This window comes from Elephas maximus, chromosome 25 (genome assembly GCF_024166365.1).
Source record: "Elephas maximus indicus isolate mEleMax1 chromosome 25, mEleMax1 primary haplotype, whole genome shotgun sequence".
Lineage (NCBI taxonomy): Eukaryota > Metazoa > Chordata > Mammalia > Proboscidea > Elephantidae > Elephas > Elephas maximus.
The window spans coordinates 38,797,720-38,820,627 of NC_064843.1; the positions used below are offsets into that span (position 1 = coordinate 38,797,720).

At 49.5% G+C, this 22,908-nt stretch overlaps 1 protein-coding gene and 1 pseudogene across 1 annotated transcript; both read right to left on the reverse strand.

The window, feature by feature from the left end:
• Positions 1-19,301, reverse strand: SLC52A3 (solute carrier family 52 member 3). Its single transcript, XM_049869203.1, has 5 exons — positions 19,234-19,301; positions 5,850-6,461; positions 4,355-4,860; positions 1,612-1,735; positions 1-1,160 (listed from the first exon to the last, which is right to left on the reverse strand). Exons 2-5 carry the CDS (start codon positions 6,414-6,416, stop codon positions 954-956), a joined length of 1,404 nt encoding a protein of 467 aa, XP_049725160.1. The 5' UTR covers positions 6,417-6,461; positions 19,234-19,301; the 3' UTR covers positions 1-953.
• Positions 19,118-22,908, reverse strand: part of LOC126067344 (sorcin-like) — a 13,005-nt pseudogene continuing 9,214 nt past the window's right edge.

Consider the following 22,908-nt stretch of genomic DNA (forward strand, 5'->3'; position numbering starts at 1 on the left):
AATGTCTTTATTAAACAAACAGCAAAAAGTAAAACAAAACACTTAGGTAGGTCATGCTCCCCTCTCTGCACCTCTCCTCCTTCCAGTTGAGGGAACTATTTCCAAGGGTCCTCAAGTCCAGCCCAACACCTGGTAGGGAGCTCACTTTCTGAGGGTATGGTGGGACCCATAAGTCATTTCTCTCTGCCTTCCAGGAGCCCACTTATCCTCCAAGGAGCAGACCTTTGTGGGCCAAGAGGGGACAGGAAGAGGCATGGGGGCACAACGTCCCTCCACACTGGGGCTCAGGAAGCCACGATGACAGACCCCACCATGAGCCTTCTCCTAGAATCTCCTCTGGGAGGAGAGTGGGAAAAGGGACATGGGGCAGGGGTCACTTCTCAACCCTCTGGCCACCTCCAGGTTGTGTTAAACGTTGCTCTTTATCACTGCTGGGGATCAGATCAGGAAATGACCCAAGAGGGCGTACTACATGCTGGGACCTCTCTCTTTCATTCCTGCAAAGAGCCTAAGTAAGTGCTAGTTATTACAACCCCATTTTATAGATGAGGAAAAAGAGTAACAGTGAAATGAAGCGACTTCCTCAAAGTCACACAGCTTGTGCGGGCCAGGTCACCCAGATGTTTTCCACCTAACATGCCTTCTCCTTGGGTCTGACTCTGCAAATCAGTTACGTATCAAGAACCAAGGGAAGGAAGCTCCGGAATGGTGGACTCCCAGGCACTGTGACAGAGTTGGGTAGGGTTGTGCTTTGCATTTTCAGGCCCTTTGGGGGACCTGATGCATTCGCCATAGTTCCAAATGGGAGTTCGTGTCGATGGTTCCAGGACTCAGGCTCTGTCTCTCCGCTCCCCTACCCCTTGCTTGGGCATGCCCCTTGCCTTTCTGGGTGTCAAGCGTCCAGGTGTTAGTAATGGTGGGCGAGCTTGGTGCCTTGTAATGGTCCGTGCACCTCAACACTGCAGGCTACAGAAGTCCGCGGAGGAGAAGAGCCTCAACACGTTGACCAGCGGGAACATGAGCACGGCGCCGACCAGCGAGCCTAGCTGCACAGCCGCCCCACACCACAAGAGGGCGCTGCGGCTACGTTCGCGCAGGATCATACCCAGCATCGCCTTGACGTAGCTCAGACAACCAGTGAACAGCACCCACGAGGCCACCTGCGGAGATGGTCGGGGAGAAATGCAGAGTGAAGGGGGCTTGAGGGAGTGAGCCTCAGGGTGAAGGGTGCTCGTAGGATGACTCAGTAGGGCCATGGGAACGCCATGGAATAACCTCTAAGTGCAAAGAGAACCGCGTGGGGTGACCTCGTAGGACTAAGGACATGAGTTGACACTCCGCCCAAGGGCAAAAGAGAGCCCAGTGGTTTTTCTGGTCCCCGTGGTAAAGTCAAGAGCACCTAAGAGAAGGCCACTGCTGACATACACAGGTGGCATTCAGAGGCTGGGCTGTGACCTTGAACCAGTCACCTCACCTCTCTAAGACCCCATCCCAAATGAGAATTGACCCCTCCTCCTTCTCTGCCCAACCCAGGACTTCCTGAGAGACGGTCAACAGAAAGGCCTGTACCCAGGGTGGGGAGGGGAGAGCAGCCCCAGACCAGATACTTACGATGAGGACTTCACCACCCCAGTGGCCCTGCAGGAGGGGGCAGGGGCTCATCACAGCCATGGCCATGTTGTAGGCCCCAAACCCGGTCCCAAGCACTGTGAGGACCCCCAGGAACGGCAAAGACCTAGAACAGATTAGGGAAGATGATAAAAACGGCTATAAAAACAGCGGGGGGTCAGTGTCTGACCTCCTCTAACTTCGGGAGGGGAAAGATGAGTTAGGAGCAGCAGCCCATGGCTGATTCCTAGAGGTAGAGGGTCAGACATGCCTCCTTTCTCTGCCATCTTTACCAACTCTGACACCAACTGTCCCTCCCATGGCACGCTCTACTTCTCTGCTGGGTTCAATTATTCATTGAAATGGCCACACAGAACTCACAGACCATACTCATGACCTTTGCCTCCACCCTTTCCCAGCAGAGTCCATGTGGGAATGGCCTCCCATCTTCAGGGTTAGGAATTAGATCCATGAGGAAACTTCCAGGCCACCCAGGGCCCGTGAGGCTCACAAAGGGAAGGACTGGCTAAGTCACACTGGGCATTAAAGGTAGGGCCCAGCATCCTGGCAGGAGAAACAGAATGGCCTCTGGTTCCAGATGGACCTGGCTCAAATCCCAGTTCCACCATCTAAGCTGTGAACCTCAGCAGGGCTGTGGTGACCTGCAGGAACAAGTGTGCACAGCCTAACCCTGGCCCTGGGCCCCATATCTTTACCTTATCTGCCATTTCCTCCTGTAACACGCCCAACTTCAGCCAGGAAACTGGGCTGACTAGAAGGTAGCTTGGATCACAGCACCAGCACTGCAGGTATGCTGTATGACCTGGGGTGACTCCTTCTCCCTCTGGCCTCAGCTACCCCTCTCAGGACCAAGAGGTTTGCATGATCTCCAGGGCCTTGGCAGCCAACTCAGATAGACCACCATTGACTGCAAGGAGCATCACTCTACAGGTAGCCTTCCATGCAGAGCCCATGCCTGACAGGTGAGGACCCTGCTCTTCATTTGTGGTCCTTGTCCACACTCTCCAGAATGCCAAGACTGGTCTGCACCTTGGGTGAGACAGAAGGGGTCTGTCCCTGCCTCTAAGGACACTTTCTGCTCTAAGATTCTTGGATTCTGTGACTCTCAAGTTCTGTAAGGTTCTAATATTCTGGGCTTCTCAGACTCTGCAGGTCTGTGGCCTCTGGCCCCGCTTCCCCAGAAATCTCAATCCTCCCTCTAGGGTTTTAAAGCCTTGTTATGGGTTCGACTGTGTCCCCTTAAAAGATATATTGAATTCCTCACCACCGGTACTGTGAATGTGACCTTTGTTTGGAAATAGGTCTTGGTAGATGCAATTAGTTAATATGAGGTCATACTGGAGCAGGGTGGCCCTAATCCAATATGACTGGTGGCCTTATAGAAAGAGAAGGGACACAAACAGATGTGAGGAGAGATGGCCATGTGAAGACAAGATTGGAGTTATTACTTGTGAAGAGTGTGCTTCTTAGTTCAAGTAGATACATGAGACTAAATAGGCAGCTCCTGTCCCGAGGTGAGATGACAAAGCAGAAAGGGACAGGAGCTGGTTGAATGGACACAGGAAATCCAGGGTGGAAAGGAGGAGTGTGCTGACATAGAGAGAGCAACTAGGGTCACGTAACAATGTGTGTATAAATTTTTGTATGAGAAACTAAAGTGAGCTGTAAACTTTCACTTAAAGCACAAGAAAAAAAAAAAGATTGGAGCGATGCTACCACAAGCCAAGGAATGCCTGGGGCCACCAGAAGCTGGAAGAGGCAAGGAAGGATCTTCCCCTAGAGCCTTCAGAGAGAGCATGGCCCTGCCACTACCTTGATTTTGGACATCTAGTCTCCAGAATGGCCGAAGAATAAATTTCAGTTGTTTTAAGTCAGTTTGTGGTCCATTGTTACAGCGGCCACAAGAAACTAGTATGAGCCCCCAGGGAGATAACCTGGCTTCCTAGAAACCTGGCGTTTTCTGTCTGACTCCGCTGTCCTCCTTCCCTCTCCTTCCTGCTCTGGGGGAGGTGGGTGTATGCAGGTGGGGGTGGGCAGATTTGAGAGGCCAGCAAGGGCCAGGCAGTGTGGAGGGGGGAACAGGAGGCTCTTAGAGCTAAAATTTTATGTCCCCAAAGTTGGCATTTCTCCTCCTGGAGTCTGAAGCCCTGGCATTGAACCACCCAGGTTGCTTATTAAAAATTCAAATCCCTGGTCCCCATCCAGGCTCCACGTGAGCTGTGCCACCTTCCCCACTCATTCTTCCAGAGCTGCAGCTCCAGGGGGGCCAGCTGTGGGCTAGAGGCAGGAAGGCAGGGCTGGAAACCTGGGAGTTGTACCAGGTCATGCCCTCGTTCCGAGCTTCACTGTTCTCACTTATAAAATAGGAACTGCAGTAGCTGCCTGTTTCTTGCCATGGGGCTGATGACAGTCGTGGCTGACACTTTCACAGGACCTGCTGCGGGCCAGGTGCTGCTCTATGAGCTCTGCAAAACGAGCTCATTTCATCCTCCTTGCAACCCTAGGAGGTGGGAGCTATTATTATCCCCACTTTCCAGATAAAAGTCTCTGAGGCACAGAGAGGTGAAGTGATTGTCCAATATCACACAGCTAGCAAGTGGCAGAGGTGGGATTTGATTTCAGGCAGCTGACTACACATATAGCCTGATAGATGGGGCTTGGAACTCTGGGTTCTGGAGTGACATCTTCCCCCAACCAGGGTTCCCCAGGGCCAGATGGGCCAGACCTGCTAGACAGGAACATGGCCAAGAAGCAAGCGAGAGGGTTGGCCATGGAGCTGAGGGTGACAGACAGGTGGTAGGCGACAGGCCCGTAGGACAGGCAGGAGTAGGTCTGCACGGAGGGCAGTACGCCATTGGTAAGTGCATTCACAAAGGCCACCAGGAGGTAGATGAAGGTCAGGCGAGCCAGGTGGAGAGGGGCCATCTTCTTCTCTAGAGGTGCCTGGTCCTTGCCACTGTCCTCTGGGGCTGGGAGACCCAGGTCCTGCTTTTCGTGCAGCCGGATGGAGCGGAGGGTGATCTGGGAGCTGAGGAGGTCCTCAGTGGAGGCCTTCCAGTGCCTGGGTTGGCGCTGGAGGAAGAAGAAAGCCACTAGGCAGCAGGCCATCATGAAGGACAGCAGGAGGAAGAAGACCAAGGGTGAGAAGTTGGCGGGGAGGTAGCGGCTTTCCAGGTGGACAGTGGAGGTTTTAGTCCCTGTGAGGTCAGACATGACGGTGCTGCTGGTTCCCTGGGTAAAGACAAAACAAGGGCCAGTCAGATCCCTGGGGATGGGAGGATGAGGGTCGGTCAGGTTCCTAGATGGTGTCAGGACCAGGATTAGTCAGATCCCTGGGTGATGTCAGGATGAGGGCTGGTCAGGTTCCTGGGTGAAATGAGGATGAGGGTCAGTTAGTCCCTGGGTGATACAAGGACAAGGGTCAGTCAGGTCCCTGGGCGATGCAAGGACAAGGGTCAGTCAGGTCCCTGGGTGATGTCAAGACCAGGGTCAGTCAGATCCCTGGGTGATGTGAGGACAAGGGTCAGCCTGATCCCTCGGTGATGTTGGGATGAGGGTTGGTTAGATCCCTGGGTGATGTTGGGATGACAGTCAGTCTGATCCCTGGGTGTTGTCAGGACGAGGGTCAGTCTGATCCCTGGGTGATGCTGGGATGAGGGTTGGTCAGATCCCTGGGTGTGAGGTATTGAAGCAACATCTAAAGTCTATAGTTCTCAATCCTAATTGTACCTTAGCATCACCTGAGGAATTCTGACAAAATACAAGGTCACAGTCCCTTATCTGCAATTCTGAAATCCAAAATGCTCTGAAAATTAAAATATTTTATAGAACTAGTTGGCAACAACCCTGGAGATGAACAGATGTGTGGCTATTTACAGCCCTAATTGGCCCTCTGGGTGTGGATGTTGATGGGCTGTGAGCAGTGATGTCAGTGTGCTGGGTCACTGGGTACCCTGCATTGCTGGGGACTGGGGGCCCATGTTCTCAAATCTGAAAACCCCAAATTCTGAAACACATCTGGCCCCAAGGATTCCACATAAGTCCCACCCTCAGAGATTCTTATTGAATTGTTATGAATGTGAGTAGCTTCCCCAGGTGATCTAAGGTGCAGACAGGTAAGAATGCTGGTCTACCCAGTGTCTAGGAAACACAAGCCCTCTGCATGATCCACTCATGATTAAACCCAGAGCAATGCAATGGCTCTGGGTCCCACTGGGTACCTGTATGAGGCCAATCGTCCTGTTAGTCACAGGGCTTGGGGTGGTGTCTGGTGTTGTAGTGATGTTGATGCAGGTGGTAAGACCCGAGCCCTGAGCAAGAGCCACCAGGGCAGGCAGGAGGCCACTGAGTCCTTCGCCCACAAAGAAGGTGGTGAGGTAGCGGGTCGGCAGCCGACTCATGAAGGGCAGGAAGGTGACGGAAGAGGTACAGTCCACTAGGGCCAGGAAGAAGGTGAGAACCATGAAGGCAATGCTGTGGTGGCCACCCAGCACCCAGGAGGTCATGCTCCAGAGGAAGGCGAAGAGGATGCAGGTTACGGTACCCACACACACTATGGCAAAGATGACGGGCACCTCAGGAAGGCAGCTGGGCTGGAAGTGATGGAGCAAGGTGACCAGGAGGGGACCAATGTTGGCCAACTGGATGATCACCGTGAGGTAGGAGGGCAGGTACCAGCCCTCAGGCAGCTCTGTCACCAGCAGGGGTAGCTCTACCCAGAGCCCATTGATGGCCACCCAGGAGCCCGTTCCAAAGATGCAGACCAGCAGGTGTATAAGGATGGCCATGGTACTGTCTGCCTTGGATCAGAGCCACTACCTCCTCAGGTCAGCCTACAGCAGGAAGAACAGAGAAAGATACCAGGTAAGCAATCTCTAAGTTTACAGCCTAGCAAGAGACTGTGCTTTTGGGCCCAATGTTTTTCTTGTCATCCCTCTACCCATGAACAAGCTGGCTTCTTAGTAACAGAAAACACAGGCAAATTCCTTTATAACTGGGGAAAGCCTTCCTAACCATGATTCATAAATCCAGAGGGAACAAAAGAAAAGGTTTGATACGTTCAACTGCATAAAAGTGAAAACAAACACAAACCAGCAAATAGAAAAAAAAAAAAAATCTATGTGGCAAAAAATACCAAAAGCAAAGTCAAAAGGCAGATGACAACCTGGAGAAAAATATTTGCAGCGTGCACCACAAAGGACTCATCTCCCTAATATATAAAAAGTTCCTAACTATGTGCCAAGCAGTGTCTTAGGAACTTTATATATATGATCTCATTTGATCCTATTATTACTGCCACTTACAGAGAAGGGAACGGAGGCACAGAGACGTTAAGTCACCTTCCCTGGGTCACCCAGCTAGTGAATGGTGGAGCCAAGATACCAACCCAGGCGGTCTGGCTCCAGAGGTGGTGCTCGTACCTGTTATGCCCCACTACCTTCTTCATTTGGATTCTGTGAACAAAGTGGCCAAGAGGCCCAGAGTGGCTGGGGAGGTGGCAGCTGGTCCCTCAGAGTATAAGCGAAGGCTGGCCCATATCCTGGGCCTCATCAGCAACTCTCATGGATTTCTGTGTGTGGAATTCCCTGGCTGTGGTTACTGGCCAACTCCCCCTGCTCTCTGGGATGGGAGCTGGGTTCCCAGGGGTTGCTTGTCTCAGTGATCCAATTGAAGTCAGTCATCTCATTGTCTCCATTTTCTGCCTCACACTTGCCAGGCCAAACTACCATCCCTTGGACTCCCTGTGATAATGGAATATACCACTTATATACCTCTCCTGGTCCCTGAGTCTTTCCTTGATTTTCTTACAGCCTCCTGGCTTCTGGTGAGAACTCTTTTTCTCTTGAGGACTATTTGCTACTTTTGTGACTGTGACAGACACAGTCCTAACTGAAATCACCTCCAAGACTTAGAGAAAGCAGAGTGCCCCTTGTTACCCTAATACTCCACAATATATTTTCCCCTTTTCAAAATGGGTAATTGAGAGCTTGACATAACTAACGCCACAATAAGCCTATAAGTTTTTTTCTGCTTGCCTCCTCCTTGCTGTATACTTTTGTTAATGACTGTTTTGTTCTGTCCAGCCACCTGTGACTTACGACCCCCCCACATGAAGATTACAGCCCAGATGTCTGGCACGTATATCTTTAGCCTAATAAGGACATGTCTGGCATGTATCTCTTTAGTCTGATAAAGAGTCTCTTGTAATTATCTTGTAATGAATAACTCATCCGGCCATGCCATCTGTGGGCTGTGTGCCAAAAGACACTTCGAAACAGTGATATATAATCTCTAATGTGAAATTGCCTTTCTGGACTCCAGAAAGACAGCCTGTGTTACTGCCGGACTTTCTGTTGGTGTCACCTCCTAAATAAACTTTCTCTTTCTGAAAAAAAAAAAAAAAAAAAGTTCCTAGAAATTGAGAACAAAAAAGAGCAACAGCCCAATAGAAAAGCAGACAATGGATAGGGACAGTTCAGAGGAAAAGGTGCAAATAAACCTTAAACAATGGTAATGCCCATTACAATACTACTTGTGTTTCTCACCAGGAAATTGTCCTTGGGACGAAAGTTACCTGCCCCAATTCACTAATTAGATAGTAGATAAGAACTACTTTAGGTGAAGGGAAAGACAGCACACAATACAGGGGAGGTCAGCACAATTGGACTAAACCAAAAGCAAAGAAGTTTCCTGAATAAACTGAATGCTTCGACGGCAAGCGTAGCAGGGGCAGGGATGCGGGGACCACGGTTTCAGGGGACATCTAAGTCAATTGGCATAATAAAATCTATTAAGAAAACATTCTGCATCCCACTTTGAAGAGTGGTGTCTGGGGTCTTAAATGCGAGCAAGCAGCCATCTAAGATGCATCAATTGGTCTCAACCCACCTGGATCAAAGGAGAATGAAGAACACCAAGGACACAAGGCGATTATGAGCACAAGAAACAGAAACGGCCACATGAACCAGAGACTACATCATCCTGAGACCAGAAGAACTAGATGGCGCCCGGCTACAACCAATGACTGCCCTGACAGGGAACACAACAGAGAACCCCTGAGGGAGCAGGAGAGCAGTGGGATGCAGACCCCAAATTCTCATAAGACCAGGCTTAATGGTCTGACTGAGACTAGAAGGACCCCAGTGGTCATGGCCCCCAGACCTTCTGTTGCCCCAGGACAGGAACCATTCCCGAAGCCAACTCTTCAGACATGGATTGGACTGGGCAATGGGTTGGAGAGGGATGCTGGTGAGCAGTGAGCTTCTTGGATCAGGTGGACACTTGAGACTATGTTGGCATCTCCTGTCTGGAGGGGAGATGAGAGGGTGGAGGGGGTTAGAAGCTGGTGAAATGGACACGAAAAGAGAGAGTGGAGGGAGAGAGCGGGCTGTCTATTTAGGGGAAGAGTAATTGGGAGTGTGTAGCAAGGTGTATATGGGTTTTTGTGTGAGAGACTGACTTGATTTGTAAACTTTCCCTTAAAGCACAATAAAAATTATATAAAAAAAAGTTACCTGCCCCAGACAAAATGATGCCTGTATGAGATTACTGTTCGCTGTGGGGCCTTCTTTGTTGGTAATAGCTAAAGGTGAGAAACCACCTAAGTACCTATCAAAACGGGAGGGGCCAACTAAAGGGACCCAAAAAACCAAACCAAACCCATTGCTGTCAAGTCGATTCTGACTTATAGTGATCCTATAGGTCAGAGTAGAACTGCCCCACAGAGTTTCCAAGGAGCACCTGGTGGACTTGAACTGCTGACCTTTTGGTTAACAGCTGTAGCATTTAACCACTATGCCACCAGGGTTTCCAAATAAAGGGACAGTCTCTAGAATATCAGGACCTGTTTAAAGAAACGAAGAATGCAGAACGGCTGACTGGACTGATCTCCAGGTTATTCTGGTAAGTGAACAAAAGCAAGGTAGCTAGAGGGAGGGCGTGTTGCCCTGTGGTAGGAGGCAGGGGAAGAGAAGGGGAAAGTAAGGTATCTGTGCTTGTATTTGCATAAAGTCACCCCTGAACAACACACAGGAACTGGTCAGATGCTGGAGGCACCTCAATAGCTATATCCTTTTACATAGTTTGGATTTGTTAACCACGTGAACATACTGTTAGTTGTCGTCGGCTCTGACTCATGGCGACCCCATGTACAACAGGGCAAAGTGTTACCTAGTCCCACACCATCCTCATAATCGTCGGGATGCTTGAGTCCATTATTTCGGCCACTATGTATTTTCAGTGCTTTCCAATCTGAGGTGCCATTTTCCAGCACTATATTTATATATTAGACAATATTCTGTTGCGATTCACAGAGTTTTCATTGGCTACTTTTCAGAAGTAGATTGCCAGGTCTTAGTCTGGAAGCTCCATTGAAACCTGTCCACCATGAGTCACCATCGCTGGTATTTGAAATACTAGTGGCATAGCTTCCAGCACCATGGCAACACACGAGCCAACACAATATGACAAACTGACAGACGGGTAGTGGTTGAACATATTACGTATCACAAAAATATGGCTACCTGAAATAAAATCTAGTCTTTTCTCCTGAAATTATAGAACTTCCTAGCTGGACAGGACTTCGAGACCACCTACTCTAGCCCTCCTGAGCCATTTCGGCATCTGCTTACCACTTTCCCGATTACTATCCCAGGCCACCTGGGCCGTTTCTGACTCTCTTCTATCTACCCTTGGTCTAAGAATAAATATTGCAAAGGCCAAGAGCTGTCTGGGTTTGATCCAGCTCTTCCGCTTCCTAGCTGGTAACCTTGGGCAAATGACTTTGCCTCTCTGTGCCTTGGTTTTCTCATCTGTAAAATGGGGACTCTAATAGTATCTACCTCATGATTTGTAAGGAGATGTAAATGCCATTTCAAACAGGCCTGGCACATAGGAAGCACTCATTAAGGGTTAGCTATTATAATTTTTTTTTTTTTTTATTACTAGGAGCCTGAGTGGTGAAGGGGTTTGCAATTCGCTGCTAACCCAATCAGTCTGAACCCACCCAGTGGCTCCACAGAAGAAAGGCCTGGAGAATTGCTTCTGTAAAGACTGCAGCCAAGAAAACCCTATGGAGCAGTTCTACTCCGTGACACGGGAGTCGGGGGCCAGTTCGATGGCAAACAACAACATCCTTATCATGAAACACCAGGTTTGGCAACATGGTTATTACTTTTTTCCCCTAATTCACATAAACATTAATGTATGATCATTAAAATTAAAAGAGAACAAAGTTCTCCACAGGCACCATCTTTGGAAGTGGGAAGCAGGGTCCCGAGAGGTAGAGGGGCTTTCTGGAGGCTGGGAGGTGAGATTTGGAGTAGGTCCCCTGCACACACAGCCCACTCCATGGTAACCCCTGATCCCTTGGTTCAGCTTAGTTCACTTGGTCCGTGTTTACCTCCCTGGCTCTCTTCTTTCCAGAACATACAGGAGCCACCCTTTTGGCTGTACCAGGAAATTCCCAACTCTCCCTGTGGTCTCTCGCCCTGCCTCAGGGCCTCCCCTTCCTCTCCAGGAAGTGCTGGGGCAGAACGCAGTCAGACCTGTTTCAGTGCAGCTCCACCACCCCGTCTGGGCAGCCATAGGCAAGCCACTGGAGCTCTCTGTTCGAGCATGAGAAACTGGATTGACTAACAGCCCAGGACAGGCCCAGCTCTGTGTGCGCCCAGAGGACCCAAGGAGAGAGCGCGGGCTCCCAGACCACTGCCACAGGTGTTGCCCCTTCCCCACACTGGCTGTTCTAGCTAGAGCACCAACTCCACCCTGTCTGCATCCTAAGCTTTCTGCTAGATCCCATTGTCCCAGCCTCACCTCCCCAGGAAACCTTTCAAGTATCCTCACATGGGAACCTAGAGGTTCAAGGTTTCTGTTTTGTGGATTTATGCAGATACACGCCTTGTCTTCCGGGAGAGGCTGGAGAGCATTGAGGGCAGGGAGCTGCCTAGCATCTGGCCTTTTGAAGGCAGAAGGGCCTTTAGCCATCGTCCAGCTCAGGGTTTGTAAGCTGGTCCCACGAGAGCTGAAGCCAGGCAGCAGACATGCTATTTTGGTTTGCTCAGTGTTCTAGAAAAGAGCTGTGGTGGTGCAGTGGTTAAGCACTCAGCTGCAAAAGGTCAGCAGTTTGAACTCGCCAGCTGCTCCCAGGGAGAAAGATGTGGCAGTTGGCTTCCGTAAAGATGACAGCCCAGGAAACACTGTGGGGCTACTCTGTCCTACAGGGTTGCTCTGAGTTGGAACTGGATTGCTTCAGCAGCCACGGGCTTAGCATTCTACACAATTCGTTACCGAATCTGGCCAGTCAGGAGATGGCATATAAAACTCTGAAGTTCTGGTTTCTCAGGAGTACTGTGGAGGAGCTGGCCAGCTAGGCTTGCATGCCCATATGGCAACAATCAGTGGGAGCTTCAAGTGCTCCGCCCAGACACACGGCCTCCAGGATACCACTCTTGGTCCTGTTCAGCTAACAGTTCCTGCCTGGCCCTGCAGGAACTTTTGTTTGCAACCCTGACTCTACTACTAACCTAAAGGTACTGCTGAAGAAAGGTGACCTGCTTCGGTTAAGGAAACCCTATGGAGCTTAGGTTCTGCTCTGTAACATGTAGGGTCACCATGAGTCAGAATCAACCCCATGGCAACAGGTTTGTTTTTTTTTTTGGGTTTGGGGATTAAGCCCCACCCTCATTTTCTAAAGAGAGATGTGGCTTGTCCAGGCAAACTGGGGCTGGAATCCAGCTCTTTGGCCTCTAAGTCCAGAACTTCATGTACTGCCTCCAGCCAGCTTACTGCTCTCCCTGAAGTAGGGAAGTAGCGTCTGGAGCCCGATGCCTGGGTCCAAATGCCCCCTGCAACCCTTAGAAGCTGAGCAGGTGACATAACCTCCAGAGCTCCAGATTCCTCTCCTGCCCAATGGGGAAACTCCCAGTCTCAACAGGATGCAATTGTTATTATGATGAACACGTAAAGTGTGCAACAGTGCCTGACACCCAGTAAAAAAAAAACAAAAACAAACAGTAAGTGCTCAGTAAATGTTAGCTATTTCAGCAAATGTCAGTACTTCAGCAAACATATCAATTGTGTTTGAAATACGATTACCCTGAACACATTTCTGGACACCACAACACAGTGATTCCTGATGGCAATATTGTCATCATTTCCTTCTAATCAACGAACAAGGGGTTATTAAACACCTGCTTTGTGCCTCACCTTGTGCTCCACGCTATGAGGGATGCAAGAAAGGAGAGCCAGGAAAAGCTGTGCTGGCTGCAGAGCCCAGGCACAAGGGACAGGCTGAAGGAAGAGGCGGAGTTGAGGGAGGGAGCAGGGTGGCTGGGACTGGATCCTGGAGGTGGAGCTTCCCACCCTGCCACGGCCAAGGCAGGTAGCTCATCAGCTGCAGAGCGGAGGCAATCCTTCCCTGGTGGAACAGTGGAGTGGAAGAGAGGGGGACCTCTTTCCAGCTACTGCCTCTCAGTTTCCATCGCACTGTCTGAGAAGACCCAGAACCAGGTAGTGGATGCCCACCCCCACCTGAGAGCAGAGTCTGGCATAAAGCATGCAAAATCCCACTGAATAAACCTGCCCTGTGTCAACCCTGGCAGATCTTTGCCTATTATTGGTGAAACAATATGAATGTGAAAAAAGGTAGGAAGTTGTGTGATATTCCAAGGCACAGGCTGCTCAGTACTTCCCAGTAGTCACTCTCGTCTTCGTTTGTTGTTACAGAGCCCTGATACTTTTTGTTGGGCAAATAGCCACTCAGCTAAAGGACTAGCTGTCTTATAGTCCCTTGGAGCCGGGCATGGCCTTGCGACTAAGCTCTGGCCACTGAGGTGATGAGGGACTTCAAGAAGTTTCTTTAAAAAATGAGGGAGTGTGGCCTTCTGCCATCCTCCTGTCTAGAACTCGGATGCGATGGCCAGAGCTTCAGCAGCCATTTTTTACTATGAGGGATGGGGGTTTAGAAGCAGACCAGATCCCTCAGGACTTGGTAGAACAGAGTAGCCATACCAGGACTATGCTGCCTGCCCTGAACAGTTTGTTTAATATTGTTTAAGCTATAAATGAACTTTCATCTTGTTGAAGCTCTACCTATTTCATATCCAGCAAAACAGTGACTCAAATGTACAGAGGAATATGTTCAAGGATGTATCTTGACCAACTATTAGTAACCAAAAACTAATGAATAATATATTTACCTCCTGCACTGTCTATGTTCTAACTCAGAAACTCAGGTTCTGTCCCAACCAGGATTAGGTCAAAAACAAAAATCTACCATAAAGGGGCATAGCCACCTGCAGATACAGGTTTGGTGGTAGATATTTCTACATATATGACTGTATATGTTAATATAGACAATAGAGCACACAAGGGGCACAGTCAGGAAAACCTCTTAGACATAACCAAACACCTTGTGGGATGAAGTTCCTAGGCTCGAAGGCAAAGTACCATAGACTCAGGGGATATTTATGTCAATCAGTACAACATAGCTCATAAAGGCAACGTTCTGCATCCTACTTTGGTGAGTAGCATCTGGGGTCTTAAAAGCTTGTAAGCGGCCATCTAAGATATAACTTTCGGTCTCTTCCTATCCAGAGCAAAGAAGAGTGAAGAAAAACAAAGATTAAAGGAGCAATTAGTTCAAAGGACTAATGGACCACGTGAACCACATCGCATCGTACGTGATCCCGAGACCAGAAGTAGTAGATGGTGCCTGGCTGCCACTAACAACCGCTCTGACCACAACAGAGGGTCCCGGACAGAGTGGAAGAAAAGTGTACAACAAAAAATCAAATTCACAAAAAAGACCAGACTTACTGGTCTGACAGAGACTGGTGGAACCCCTGACTATGAGACTATGGACCTAAGACATCCTTCTGACCTGTAACCGAAGCCATCCTGGGAGACCACCTTCCAGTTCCAAAATTGACAAGCCCGTAAAATAAACAATGATACCCGAGAAGAATGTGCTCCTTAGAACAATCAGTTGTGTGAGATCAAAGGGGTAATATTTGTCCAAATGCAGGGATGAGAAGGCAGGAAGGAGAAGAATGTCAGGATGAGGGGAAATGGGGAAGCCAGGGTGGAGCTGGGGAGAGTGCTGACACACTGTGGGGAATGAAACCAAGGCCATGAAATACTTTGTGTATAAATTATCAAATGAGAATCTAATTTGCTCTGTAAACTCTCACCTAATGCACAGTGAAAAAAAGAAAATCAGCCAATGAAAACCTTATGGATCACAACAACAGAAATCTACCAAAATTAGTTGTTCAGACACACCTGAAAGAAAGAGACACCAAAAGGTTATGAATAAATGGGGGTAAACTTCCAGAGAAATGCAAAGAAAGAAAGGAAGGGAGAGAGAAAGGGAGGGAAGGAGGGAGGGAGGAAGGAAGGAAGGGGTCTTGATATAGATTTTGGTGCCAAAAGTATAAATTGAGATCCAGAGTGATTTCATATTGATAAAGACTACAGTTCACAGTGGAGTCAAACTGTAATGACATCAGTATTCCCAATAACATTCCCCAAACAGCCTGAGGCTTGCCGAAAGAAGTGGACAGAGCGGCACAGAGTGGTAGGGCGTTGACTCGCTGTGCCAGGCCTTGGCAGCTGAAGAAGGTATAGCATAAACAAGGCTATAGAGGAGGTGATAAATAATGGCACCAAAAAGGAAGAATAAGTAAATAATTAAAGGCAGGAGGTGAATTTACAGAGACGGTTACCTTTGCCATCTGAAAAGCTATTAAACTAATGAGAGAGTTCAGCAAAGTGGCCGGTTACACATTTACAAACATCAGCAGCTTTCCTGCATAGAGCCAGTTAGAAAATAAAGTAAGACTTGGTATTGGGTAGTCATTTGGGCAGGGAGGTTATATCTTTCTAACTTCTTACACCAAAAAAAAAGAAAAAAAAATCAATTCTAGCTGGATCAAACATATAAATACATATATATTTTTAATTGTTATTGTGCTTTAAGTGAAAGTTTACAAATCAAGTCAGTCTCTCATATAAAAATTCATATACACTTTGCTATATACTCCTAGTTGCTCTTCCTAATCAGACAGCACACTCCTTCCCTCCACTCTCTATTTTCGTGTCCATTCGGCCAGCTTCTGACCCTCTCTGCCCTCTCGCCTCCCCTCCAGACGGGAGCTGCCCGCATAGTCTCATGTGTCTACTTGATCCAAGAAGCTCACTCTTCAACAGTATCATTTTTGATCCCATAGTCCAGTCCAATCCCTGTCTAAAGAGTTGGCTTTGGGAATGGTTCCTGTCTTGGGCTAACAGAAGGTCTGGGGACCGTGACCTCTGGGGTCCTTCTAGTCTCAGTCAGACCATTAAGTCTGGTCTTTTTATGAGAATTTGAGGTCTGCATCCCACTGCTCTCCTGCTCCCTTAGGGGTTATCTGTTGTGTTCCCTCAGTTGTAGCCAGGCACCATCTAGTTCTTCTGGTCTCAGGATGATGTAGTCTCTGGTTTACGTGGCCCTTTCTGTCTGTTGGGTATAAATATTTTTAAAATTTCAAAAGTAACAAAAATACCCAAAGAACAGATAGGCAGCTTGTGCTAAGGTCCTAAGGTGAGTGTGACTGGAGCAGAGGGTTGATGGGGAGATGAGGGCAGACCAGGCAGGCAAGGAGTTTAAATTTCATTTTATGAGCAACGGGTCCTGTGCACACAAAGCCTAAATCCCCCCTCCCCACAGAGCTGAGTTGTCAGAGGTCTGATCCAGATGCCACCATAGCTGTGTAGTTTCAGGCTAGTGATTTGGTCCGAGTCTCCATTTCCTTATCTGGAAAATAGGCATGGTGGGGCAGGATGACCCATCTCTCTGGCCTCCCTGCCCTGACCCACTCACAGTCAGCCCCACTGAACTACCTCTGTTCCTCAAAAGTGCCATGTGCTCCTGGATCTGGGTGACACAGTGAGGAACAGCCAGCAATGACGATGGGAGGAGGCGGCGTGTCTGAGGCAGAGGGAACAGCATGTTCTAAGGCCTGGAGTTTTCAGAGAACCAAGGAGTGGCTCAGAATGGTGGAAGCTCAGTGTTGGGGACATTTATAAAATAGGCATTTCTATCTTTCCTATTTTTTTCTACAGTGACCTTGCAGTTCTTATTTGTTTATTTTACCAATATTTATCGGGCATCTACCATGTGCTGGACAACATCCCTTGCTCTCAGGAATGTGTAGGAAACAGACACTACGCAAAATAAAAATTAGAAATAAAGAGCAAGTCAGCTGATGATAAGGGGTGTGGAGGAAAGCAGAGCTGGGAGGAACAGGCAGGAAGGGGGTTGCAGTCTTAAAGCGGGTCATGGGAAAAAAAGTCCAAGAGTGAGCCCCTCCAGGGAAAGAGTGGTCAAGGGGAGGCAGCAGCAGGTGCAAAGGCCCTGGGGTAGGACAGCACCTGGCATGTCCCAGAAATAGATCTTGGTGTTTGAGGAGCAGCCAGGAGGCCAGTGCGGCTGCAGCAGCAGGAGGGAGGGGGAGAGGGCAGGAGATGGGGTCGGGAGGTGAGCAGAAGGTCACTTAGGGCCCTGCAGGCCTGCGTGAGGGCTTGGGTGTTTATCCTGAGCCAGAAGCTCCTTTGTTGGACAGAAGAGGAACAGGCTCTGAATTAGTTTTTAACAGGATCGCGCTGGCTGTTGTGAGGAGAATAACAGGGGGCTAGGGCGGAAGCCTGAGTGAGGCCCGTTAGCCCGTTGGGAAGCTGGCATAATAATCCAGACAAAAAAGATGATGATGATGATGATAATAATAAAAACCAAACTTGTTGCTGTAGAGTCGATTCCAACTCATGGCAACCCCATATATTGCAGAGTAGAACCACTCCACAGGGTTTTCTTGGCAGTAATCTTTATGGAAGCAGACCACCAGACTTTTCTTCCTCTGTGCCGGTAGGTTCAAACCACCAACCTTTAGGTTAGTAGTTGAGTACAAACCATTCTCGCTAACCAGGGACCTCTTAATAATGACAATAGCTGCTCTTTATTACCTGCGCAGGCGTCTCTTAAGTGTGTAAAACATATTATCCATCAAATCTTCTCAACAACCTTGGGGTAGGTGTTATGATTCTATCCTTTCTACAGACAAAGAAACTGAGGCTCAGAAACGGAAAATAACTTGCCCGAGGTCATACAGCTGGTCATGTGGAGCTGAGATTTGAACTCAGGCATGTCTGACTGCAGACCCAGCCCTCTTAACCCAGTCTGAGCAGGGCACTGGGGATGAGGGGACCGGGAAGGGTTTATCAAGAGGCTGTAGGGCAGGCTCCCTTTCCACTCCCCTCAGCCTCCCCATCACTGGGCCAGGAAGGGGGGAAAATGGGGTACAGTCTCCAAGACATATCTGCTTCTCAAGAACCCAGGGCCTCCTCTGAGACTGAAGAGGCCAGAGATCTCAGGCTTTGAATGAGGCAGCTAAGACCCTCCCTGAAGGACAGAGAAACCAGAGGGCTCAGTTCCAGAGCAAAGGTGTCCCTCATTCTTGCATCAAAACCAAGATCTTTCAAAGGCGGGGCAGGCTGGGTAAAAGAAAGGGTGGAAGGAGTGTGTGGCTTGGGCCATCTCCTCCCCCAGCAGGCAGGAGTGCCCTGTCTGCCCTTGGCCCTCTGAGCCCATGCAGCCCTACCCAGGCCTTTGCTCCAGCCATCTGCTTTATTATTTAAGTCGGCTTGGTTACTACTCCCCATGTGAGCAGGGTCCTGTTCTCCCCCAGTACCCAGGTGGCCATCTGATTAGCCAAGGGCTGGGCTACCCAACCCCCTGGCACCACAGCTGGGTCTTGCTTTGCAGGGGTCAGCAGGCAGCGGCTCCACTCCCAAGTGATATCAGCTGGAGGCTATCAGGAGACCTTCTCCACTGTTCGTCACCTTCAAGCTGAGTCCCCATGGATTTCATCTCAACTCAATGTCCCCATCATGCAGATGGGGAAAACCAAGGCCCAGAGAGGTGGCTGTGTGTGCCCATCCCAGGCTGTGGCGGTCATCTTGCCTGGACTCACTGACCATTGCCCTCCCTGGGCCTCAGTTTCTCCAACTGTGTAAGGCTCTGGGGATGCTCCTTGGCTGGGCTTGGCTGCCAGGGAGAATGCCCAAGATAAAGAGTGCACAGGCTGGCCTGCAAGACTGTGAGTTCCTTTGTTTCCTCTCCCTCGGGGCCTGGGGGGGAGGTTTCCACCTCCCACGGGGCTGACCTTGGCAGAGCAGCCTCCCCCAGGTGGGATGCCCTCACCCATGGTGCTGGTTCCCACACTCCTAGCCCCACACCAGGCTGGGAGGCTCAAGCTGACCTGGCAGCAGTGGCCGTCTAGATACCCCGATGGGGTGGAGAAGAAGCTGGGCAGGGATCAGCGGGGACCCAGTCTTTTTTGGCTGAGGGTTGAGGGGGCAGGAGGGGTCTGGAATCCACCCCAGCCGGCTCAGCTGGGTCTGTCCCAACCCCAACCCGAGCGGCTGGCGCTGAGGAAGAGGCCCTCCTTCCCTCCTATTCCTCCGCCCAGGAACTAAGGGCAAAGCCACAGGCCATCCGCTGTGCCCAGACATGCGCTCCTCCCCACCCAGCCCCGTACTCTAATCGTGCCAGCGGCTCGCCCCCGGTACCTGCAGCTGTGCCCTCGCAGACTTGGGCCGCCTGGCTCTGCCGGGTACCTGCCGGTCCAGTCCCGGAGTGGAACTGCTAGGGAGGAGCCCGAGGCGGCGGCTGGGTTAGTATTAACCTGCCCGCCTCCACCTCGAGGTGACGGAAAGGGAGGAGGACGGTGGGCGGAGCTCCCGGCTCCACCAAGCGCCTACTGTGTGCGGGGGACCTGGCCAGAGCCCCGCTGCGAGGAGAAACAAGATGAGGAGACAACAGAAACAATAAACGGCTGACATTATCGAGCACTTCCTGCTCCCCAGTTCACGAGCGTTGACCCCCAGAGGGCAGAAGAATTGCCCAGAAGGTTGCCCCTGGCCCCACCCTGGGGTCCCTGGCTCCACTCTGTAGTTGTTATAATCCCTTTCACACAGGAATAGGGCTCCCTGGAGCGGAAACTCTTGGTTCAAACGCTGGAGTTTAAGCAAGTTACTTTTAAGGCCAAGTGTAAATTGTAAAGTGGGGATAATAATAGCGCCCTCCTCACAGGGCGGAAATTAAACAGCCACAGCGCGCTGAGCGCTGAGCCTGTGCCAGGCGCTGTTATTCCAGGGCTTGACACGCACTGACACATTTAAGCCTCACCGTAGCCTCCTGGGGAAAACACTACGGGTGGCGCCAACGGTTTGCACTCATCTAAGCAGTGGAGCCCTGATGGTGTAGCGGTTAAGCGTTTGGCTGCTAACCAAAAGGTCGTCAGTTCAAATTCACCAGGCGCTCCTTGGAAACCCTATGGGGCGGTTTTACCCTGTCCTATTGGGTCGCTATGAGTCGAATCAACTCAAAGGTAATGAGTTAAGCAGTGGCTGAGACATCAGCTGCTAACCAAAAGGTTGGCCGTTCTAATCCACCTCAGAAACCCCATGGGGCAGTTCTACTCTGTCCTATAGGGTCGCTAAGAGTCGGAATCGACTAGATGGCAACGGGTTTATTAACCTAAAGAGCCCTGGTGGCGCAGCAGTTAAAGCGCTAGGCTGCTAACCAAAGAGTTGGAGGTTTGAACCCACCAGCTGCCCTGCGGGGTGGGGGGTGGGAACAGGGAGGCGGGGGCAGTAGGAGGAGACGTGACAGCCGCCTTCCGTGGAGATTATAGCCTAGGAAACCCTACATGGACAGTTCTACTCTGTCCTGTAGGTTTGCCGTGAGTTGGAATCCACTTGACGGCAACGGTTTTTGTCTTTGGTTTATTAATCTAATGGTTGGCGGTTCAAATCCACCCAGCAATGCCAGAGGAGAAAGGCCTGGTGATCCGCTTCCTTAAAGATTACAGTCAAGAAAACCTTCTGGAGCAGTTCTGCTCTATAACACATGCAGTCACCATGACATAATTGATTAGATGACTGTATATATATATATATATATATATATTTTTTTTTTCTGTCACTATCCCCAGAATGGAAACCCTGGTGGTGTAGTGGTTCAGAGCTACGACTGCTAACCAAAAGGTAGGAAGTTCAAATCCACCAGGCGCTCCTTGGAAACCATATGGGGCAGTTCTACTCTGTCCTATATGGTCACTATGAGTTGGAATCGACTCGACAGCAATGGGTAGGGGTAGGTATCCCCAGAATGCTCCTTAAAAGAAAGGATGGCAAGACTTCATCTCAAGTACTTTGGACATATTATCAGGAGGCACTAGTCCCTGGAGAAGGACAGCATGCTTGGTAGAGGGTCAGCAAAAAAGAAGAATATCCTCAATGAGATGGATTGACATAGTGGCTGCAACAATGGGCTAAACATAAGAACAATTGTGGGGACAGTGCAGGATCGGGCACTGTTTCATTCTGTTTTACATAGGGTCATTATGAGTTGGAGCCAACTTAAGAGCACCTAAGAACAACAACATCCCCACTTTACAGAACAGAAAACTGAGGCCCAGAAGTCAAGAATCTTGAATGGTATCACACAGCTGATACATGGATATATGCCAAAGTTGGTCTTTGATGCCTCTTGAGGTACCCCGGCAAATACAAATAGCTAATGTCCCAATTCGATCCCATATAGTTCTTTAATTAAGTCTTAATTAATCAATTAAGTTAATGTCTGATTAAGTCAACCCTATGGGGCACGTGCTAGTTTTATTCTCCACTTTACAGATGAGGAAACTAGCTCAAAGAGGTTCAGCAATTTGTTCAAGATGCTATAGCCGGTAAGTGTAGGCCGGAATTTGAACCCAGGCTCAAAGTCCACACCCACACTGTGTAAAATGGCTCACACAGAGCCTGGTGCCTAGTAAAAGCTCATTCCATGTTAACTTCTACTAAGAATTCTAGCCTGCTTTTTGCATTATTTTCCAAGACATTTATTCACTTAGTAAATAATTGCTCTCCAGCGAATGGTCGGAGCGAGAGATGAGCGGAGCCTACTGGGCCTGGGGAGGGGACTGCATCCCTTGCTCAGCAGGCAGATGCTCAGGAAGCCTTAGTATCAAGCACTTCGGGTCTCTAGGATGCAGGGATTTGTTTCTGGGGGAGCCTGGGGCACTCATCCTCTCTGTGCCCTCCATCTAAAACTTCAACAGCCACTGCCAAGGCTGCCCCAGGTCCAAATCCCTTCCTCCCAGGACTACTCCCCTCCTGCCTCCACTAGGAAGTTCGGAAGGTCCGACCGGAATTTCTGCTGCTGTGGTCTCACCTCAGGCCATCTTCTCACAAGCACCTCTTAGGCTGTTTTTACTTCTTAACTGATATGTGACATATGTGGACCTGCAGTCCTTCAGTCCCCTTCCCAGAGGCAGCCATCACTGGGTTCTCATGAGTGTGTATTTGTGTAGCCAGTCCCAGGGTGGCGCAAACGGCTAAGCACTTGACTACAACCAAACGATTAGCAGTACAAATCCACTCGGAGGAGCCTCAGAAGAAAGGCCTGGGAATTTGTTTCCAAAAGGTAGAAAGGAGCCCTGGTGGTGCAGTGGTTAGAGGCTACGCTGCTAACTCTAAGGTTGATGGTTTGAACCTACCAGGTGCTCCGAGGGAGAAAAGACCTGGCAATCTGTTCTTGTAAAGATTACAGCCTAGAAAATTTATTGGGAAGCTCTATGTCCCTGATCAAAATGTTCAATAGTGGTAGCCAGGCACCACCTAGCTCTTCAGTCTAAAGGTAGAGAAAGCAGTTGTTCATGGAGACAATTAGTCCTATAGTATGGTTCTTTCTCTCATTCTTGGGTTCCTTCTCTTTTGTCCCAGACAAATAGAGACCAAAAGTTACATCTTGGGCTGCTTGTAAGCTTTTAAGACCCCAGACACTACTCACCATACTGAGAGGTAGAGCGTAAACTTTAAGAACTATATTATACCAATTGACTGGATTGTCCCACAAGACCATGATCCTAAGCCCTCAAACCAAGAGAACCCATCCGTTGAGGTGACTGGTTATATCTTATTAGAATTAGCATCTATAACCCCCCTGTTATGGATTGAATTTGTGTCCCCCCAAAATATGTATTATACATCCTAACCCTTATACCTATGGTTGTAATCCCATCTAGGAATGGGGTTCTCTTTGTTATGTTAATGAGGCAGTATTAGTATAGAGTGTGTCTTAAGTCAGTCTCTTTTGAGATATTAAAAAAGCTGATTGAGCAAGCAACGAAGCAAGCAAGCAGAGATGGCAGAAGATAGATGGCAAGCCACATGAAGGTC

What these genes read in the sequence shown, in the direction of transcription:
- SLC52A3 (XM_049869203.1), bottom strand. Translation starts at nt 6,416, where the DNA reads ATGGCCATCCTTATACACCTGCTGGTCTGCATCTTTGGAACGGGCTCC. An exon ending in GGACGATTGGCCTCATACAG is followed by an intron (nt 4,861 to 5,849) that starts GTACCCAGTGGG and finishes GTCTTTACCCAG; the next exon opens with GGAACCAGCAGCACCGTCAT. An exon ending in GCCATGTTCCTGTCTAGCAG is followed by an intron (nt 1,736 to 4,354) that starts GTCTGGCCCATC and finishes AATCTGTTCTAG; the next exon opens with GTCTTTGCCGTTCCTGGGGG.